General features: G+C 59.4%; 1 protein-coding gene across 1 annotated transcript; it reads right to left on the bottom strand.

The window, feature by feature from the left end:
* Window positions 1-1,307: 1,307 nt before the first annotated feature.
* Window positions 1,308-6,486, bottom strand: ELF3 (E74 like ETS transcription factor 3). The gene is made up of 9 exons (XM_052815828.1): window positions 6,351-6,486; window positions 5,398-5,566; window positions 4,495-4,716; window positions 4,150-4,236; window positions 3,945-4,064; window positions 3,661-3,750; window positions 2,893-3,009; window positions 2,518-2,713; window positions 1,308-2,379 (listed from the first exon to the last, which is right to left on the bottom strand). The coding sequence occupies exons 2-9, from the start codon at window positions 5,558-5,560 to the stop codon at window positions 2,259-2,261; spliced, it is 1,116 nt and encodes a 371-aa protein (XP_052671788.1). The 5' UTR covers window positions 5,561-5,566; window positions 6,351-6,486; the 3' UTR covers window positions 1,308-2,258.

The following is a 6,486-nucleotide window of genomic DNA, read 5'->3' as shown; positions in this document are numbered from 1 at the left end:
GATGGGTGATTTTTAACTGTACCATGTCTCCAGCAGTAATGAAGGGCAGGCAAGGAACAATGGCTGGGTCCTCCTGCCAAAAAGGCATCTCAGGCTTTGCAAGGCACCCTTACTGCCTACGGGCACCCCAAAAATTCCCCTCATCCCCCCGCTGGTGGGCTGGCTCACCTCCTTAGTCACTCCAGGCACTGGCTGAAACCATTCAGAAGGATGTGGCATTGCTTTTGCCTCTATCCCAGCTGAAACCAGGACACCTGGTCAAGCTCCAAGCTCAGAGGAGGAGTCCCAGGGCCTTTCCTCTTGAGGGTGAACAGGAGCTGAGCACTGCTATCCACTGTATGCCCACATTCAGCAGGGTCCTGTACACCAGCAAGAGGTTGGGGTGACAACAAGACCCTCTGGTGCCCAGCAGTATTCAGAAATGCTTGCCATGAAATGCGGGCAATGCACGCCAGCCGGGAGCGATGCATGGACCACTGTTTGCTAAGCTCGTGGTAGGAACATATCTGAGAGCCTCCTTGGCCTTCAACCCCATGAATTCCTTCTTGCAGCCCCACAGACATATCCTGTGGGTCAGAGAGATCCTCCCAGCACCCCTGGGGCATGCTCCCTACCTCTTTGCGGCTGGGCTAGCTTGGAAAGGCTGGTGTTGCTTTTGAGCAAGAAGGGGCAGACAGTGTGTTTGGGCTGTCCACACTGCCAGGCCTTACCAGTCCCCCCTGCTGAAGGTATGGTCCTTGAGAGGCACCCAGGTCCTAGGAGAGGCTCCCAGATAGCCAGACTGGAAGATGAGCAAGCCTTAAACATATTGCAGTGCCTGTGCTGCCCTTCATGCCTCAGAAGAAAGCACTGGCCAGAGGGGCTGGAGGTCCTCCCACAGCCTGTGACCCCCAGCCAGGCTGGGGACCTTAATGAGGAGGGAGCTGAGAGAGACCCCGTCCACCAGACCACGGCAGACTGGGCTCTGGGACCAGGAATTTGCTTCTGTCTTGGAGCTGGTGCTCCAGGAAAGCCCTCTTGCAAAGGCGAGTGCCAGTGCTGAATTTCTGGAGGGTCCTCAGAAGGGCCAAGGTTTGGGAGTGGGTGTAGGATGCCCCTGTATGGCTGGCTTTGAGACAAGGCCTCCAGATCTCACTCGCACCAGCCCACCTCATCCTAAGGAAGACCCTGTGCCAGGATGACCAGGCAAGTCCAGGCCATGGCAGGCAGGAGGGATGGAGGCAGACGGGTTTCATGCAATGGGACATCCCAGGTAATGAGTCTGGTCCCCACCACGTCTTTAAGAAAAACAAGCGAAATGGCAGGGAGGTACAAAAAAACCAACGAAACAACAATTTATTCCTCTTATATTCCCATTTGAAAAGGAGGAAACCACATGCACCTGCTGGGTGCCTGGCTGGGCTGGCATCCCCCTCCTGTGGCTGACACAGAGCCAGTCTGTGCCCCCGTGACATCGCTTCAGTCCAGCTGAGCATCACCACCTGCCACAAGACACGTGCATGGCCTACAATGCACACTCTCACACAGGAACATCTTACTCATGAAAAAATATATCTGTACATTCATTTTGTGCTTTTTTTTGGTCTTACATAAATTAGAAGCCGCTTTTGGGGAAAAGGCCTGTTTCCAGATACAGGCAGCTGGGCTGGAAATGCAGAGCAGCCCTGCTGTCCCCAGTCCTCTCCCTCCTGAGGGCTCTCCAGGGCTAGAGTAAAGCTCCACAATGTTCCCATCTTCTCTCAGCAGGTGCTACCCTAAGAAGCTGCTGCACGGGGGGGGGCCTCACCCATCCCACGCAGAGCAAACAGGACGGTGAGCGCCTTCAGCATGGCGCAAGCAGTGATAGGGGAGGACCCCATAGCTGTCCGATCACAGGTGAGATGGTGGTGCTGCCCCTCTTTCCCGGGCAGGAGGTGGGTGACAGCAGGAGACCTGCTGGGCTCTCACTGCGTGCCAGCTGCCACTTGAACTTCTCTTCCCCTTTGCATTTGTCCAGGCTTTGAAACAGCCGAAGTCACTGCGACTCCAGTCAGAGGTACGAATCCAGCGAGGGAAGTAACGGTTTACAATAGCCTACCGGAGCCAAAATATTAGCTTTAAACACCAGCACGCACGAGCGTGCTCATGCAAGGGTCGGAGTTCCACACGCTGCACAGGGCAGCAGCTTCCAGATACAGCCGCAGGCAAAATTTCCTATCAGGAGCTCAGCACGGGGCTGGCCCCAAGGGGCTTGTCAGACCCCGGCTCATCCAGGACTCCTACAGCTCCTTGTTCCTGTTGAGCACCTCCTCCTCCTTCCAGCCGCTGGAGTTCTTCCCAAACTTGTACACCAGCCGTCGCCCATCGACTCTCTCCAGGATCTCTCGTTTGTAGTAATACCTGGAGGAGATGGAGTCAGGGCTCTGGATGCAGCCCCATGTGCTGGGGAGCTGCTGTGGGGGATCAAGGCTGAGCCCTGGTGGGTCTGACCCAGCCCTGTGGGGCAGGTCCCCCCTGGGGACAGGGGAGGGCACTCACCGCATGGCTCGGCTCAGCTTCTCGTAGGTCATGCTGCTGTTTTTCTTCTTCTGGCCCCAGAGCTGAGCCACCGCCTCCGAGCGCAGGAACTTGAAGACACCCTCCCGCCGGTCCTCCCACTTCATCAGCCCCTCATTCAGCTCTGGGTGGATCAGGATGTCCCGGATGAACTCCCACAGGTGGGTACCTCTTGGGGCTGGAAGAGGAGAGCAAGCTGTATAGCAGGGAAGATCCTGTGGGTGCCTGCACTTTGGATCTCCCTAAACCCCTCTGTCAAGGGGCATGGCCAGCAGACGTGGCCCTTCCTCCCATCTCCCCTGCATGGAGCCAAACTGGGGGAGGCAGTCCCCACTCCTGGCTGAAGGGTCCACGTACAGTGCTTGCTCTTCCGGCTCTCCAGGCAGTCTCTGCTCTCCTTGCTGAGTTTTCGGGGCCGTCCCCGTTTCCGCTTGCCATGTTTGCTGTCCCCTTTCTTGCTCCCTGCAAAGCCATCTGTGCACACAGACAAGGGGACATGTTACACTGTGCAGAGCCTGCTGGGTTGCAGCTCCTCCCTCCCTGGCCACAAAGATGTCCTCCTCAGGAACAGAAGCACAGGGGAGAGCTGGTTGGGGCAGGGGGAGAGACCAGGGGCTGCAGCCTCTTTTCGGGCCTGGGTACCAGGGAACCATTCCCCTGAGAGCAAGGTCTCCCGATTCCCTCCCGCCTTGGCCCACCTTCATCCGTACCACCATGCTTAGGGCAGCGTGCTGTTCATTCCCCAAACCTTGCTGCTTCCTCGCACCCTCGATGTCCCCAGTATCATCGCCAGCTGGGATCAACACTGAACACAGTTTTCAGTGTCCGGGATCTCTGGCTGCAGCCCTCACCCAGCTGCCACCACCTACCCCTTCCCACCAAGCTCACTGTTGCCCTGGCTACCCCAGCTCTGCCCCAGAGCCTGCACCATCACCATGCTCAATGGAGAGAAACAGACCCATGGTGCACAGAGAACCAGCCCCCTCCCTCTTTCCCAGTGTGGGGATGGATGTTCAGGTGTTGTCCCTAAATCATTGCCAGATGGGATGTCCTCTGCAGCTGCTGGAAGTGCCCTGGAGCAAGCCCTCCTCTCCCAGCTCCCGGGGGGGGAAGCAAACAACTCACTGTCAGGGAAGAGCTTTGCTTCCACAGGGTCGAGGTCAAGGTCACTTCCACCGGAGTCCTGGGAGTTGGGGCTGTGGGACATCACAGGCCCTGAGAGGGAAAGGGACAGGGCTCAGACCACCAGCTGATGGCATCTGAAGATGCTTCCCCCTGGATTCCCACCCCCAGCCCCTGCAGGCAGCCTGGTGCAAGACCCAAACCTGCCCTTGGCGGTGAGGCAGTTCCCCACTGAGCTCCCAGATCAGCGCAAGTGAAGGGACCTTTTTGCAGGGCAAAACACTGACCTGAGACATCAGAGCTGCCTGGGGACATGGCACCAGCCAAGCAGGTGAAGTCTGTGGATAGGAAAGGGTTTGTGGGCTTCATGTCCTCCAGGGAGTCATTGGCACAGGGATTTCCCAGCTCTGGAAGGGACAGAGAAGGGATTAGCCCTGCCTGCACCAGCACATGGTCCCTGGGGCAAAGGCTTGGCTGGGGCCCCTCTCTTACCCAGGTGTCTAGAGTCCAGGAGGGTGTCTTGGGAAGTCACATCCTCTTTTTCCAGCAAGTCAATGATCCAGTTCAGTTCGTCGGATGCTGCAGGGGTGGGGGGACTGGGATTAGCAATGCTTATTCGGTATGGAGGGGAATGGTGCATACTGGGAGCTAAGCCCAGCCCTGCCTGGACTCTGGTCTGTGCCCCCACGTTGCCCTGCGCAGTCTCCCCAGAGCAGCCTCCCCCAGGCAGCCCTCCACAGTGCCCAGGAAGCATGGGGTCCTGGGCTGGGGCGGGCGTCTCAGCCTCATGCTTCGAGCTGCCAGGCCTGGGGATGAAGGGGACATTGGGACACTCACTGATCTCATGCAGGCGGTCGTAGAGTTCGTCCCCCAGGGGCCCAAAGATGAGGCGCATCTGGTCCCTGGTGCAGTGGCAGAGTGCATGCCCATCCATGTTGCAGCAGGAGAAGTCGATGGAGCTGGCATCGTACTTGTTCTTCTCCACGTGGTAGCTGATCCACTCCAGCACCTGCACCTTGGTCCAGAAGTACGGGAGCTCACTGAACCACTCCGGCTTGTCTGCAAGGGATGGAAAGCAGGGCTCAGGGGCAGGGCGGCCATGCCAGAGATGTGTGCCACACACGGGCTGCTAGCTGCAGTTGGGCACAGGGTCCAGTCCCGTGGTGATCACGCAGGGCACAGCAGGCCCTGCACTTGGAGGGTTATGAGACTAACAGGCACTTAGCACCTGCTCCCAAGTCACTGGCCTTGCTCTGCCCTGCTCCTGTCCTGGGAGAGAGCAACAACCTGACGCGCCCCCCCCCCCCCCGGTTTCGGTGATGTTTGTCCCATGTGTGCTGGGATCTGCCCTGCTCTGCTGGTATGCTCCCCACGCCTCCCCCAGGGCCATCCCATGACAGTCCCACTGGTGGAGTGGGACCCCCGGCACCAGAGCTGTACTTCCAAACTATTCTCCTGGTGAGCCCTGGCAGCCCATCCCCTGGGACATGCTGGGGGAGGAGGGCAATGAGTCCCTCATCCTCCATGTGCATCTGATGCGCTCCAAGCATGCCCACCTTGTGCCACCCAGGGTGTCCTCCAGCAACCTTTTAGCCAACACACCCCTTGGGAAACTGAGGCATGGTGCAAGCTGTTGACCTGCCCCAGTAGGACCAGGACCTTGCAATGCTCTTCCAAGCCAGCTGCTCTGCCTTGCGTGCCTGCTCCCCTGTGCAGCCACCACTGCTCCTCTTGTCCTACCTGTGCTCTGTGCCAGGGGCTGGCTAGTGGGGAGGCTCAGCCCCAGCGTGCTGTCGTCCCCAAGGTGTCCCAGCATGTCCAGGGTCGGCTGCACTTCGTCCGGCTGGTACATAGCGCTGATGTAGTTAGAGAAGATGTTGCTGATCTCACAAGATCCCGCCATCAAGCTCTGTGCCAAGAGACGACAGTAAGCCCCGGCCCCGTGTAGGCAGGGGGACTGGAGCCTGCAGCACCCGCAGCACCCCTGGGACCAGGCTGGGTGAGGCCGGACTCTCCCTCCCTCCACCCATCGTCACCTCTCAGGTCACTTCTGCAGAAATACCCGCCCAGCACCCGCCGGCTGGGGCTGGGGCCTGACTCACCACCGCCCCGGGGGCCGGGAGCAAGGGAGGCTGAGCCAGAGCAAACCGGGGACACAGCGTCACCGTGCTTGCAGAAGAGTCCCGTCCCCAGCAGCCCGGTCTCACCAGCCCCACTGGCAGCCAGCACAAAGGGACAGCAAGCAGATGGTTTGCAGAGAACGGTATTGCACAGCCCCTCCATGGGGATGGGCGTTGCAGGGCATTCAGCCGTCGAGTGCTCCCCCAGCCCCACAGCCTGCTGCCCACTGCAGGGACTCCAGTGCTGGCAGCTCCAGTCCTCTCAACCAGTCGCAAGAAGCACATCCCAGTAACTCTCCAGCCAGGAGGGGACCAAACCCCTGCCCAGCCCTCGTGGAAGAGCCAAATCTTGCTGTTTGCTTGACAAAGCTCGGGGGCTAGATGGGGGCCCCTCCAGACCGCCATCTCACTGGGCCCCCAAAAGGGCTGGCAGCTGCGGTGGGAGAACAGGCGTGCAGCGAGAAAAGACCAAGCGCATCCCCCGGCGAGAGCGAAGATGCACAAGGAGGGGAGCAAAGCGGCCATCCCGAGCTGAGGATGTCAACAGGGCCCCGGACGAAAAAGCTTTGGTACCTTCTGTGATGGCAATCCCGGGAGCAGCAGCTAATCCAGAAAGCAGTGAGGGGAGCCGGTGTGCGCCCTGCCCAGCAGCTAGCCACTGCTCATGGGCCTGGGGAGGCTGGTGCCGATGGGCAAGCCCTGCCCGCGT

This window comes from Harpia harpyja, chromosome 19, assembly GCF_026419915.1.
Source record: "Harpia harpyja isolate bHarHar1 chromosome 19, bHarHar1 primary haplotype, whole genome shotgun sequence".
NCBI classification, from domain to species: domain Eukaryota; kingdom Metazoa; phylum Chordata; class Aves; order Accipitriformes; family Accipitridae; genus Harpia; species Harpia harpyja.
This window is presented reverse-complemented; position numbering and strand designations above follow the sequence as displayed.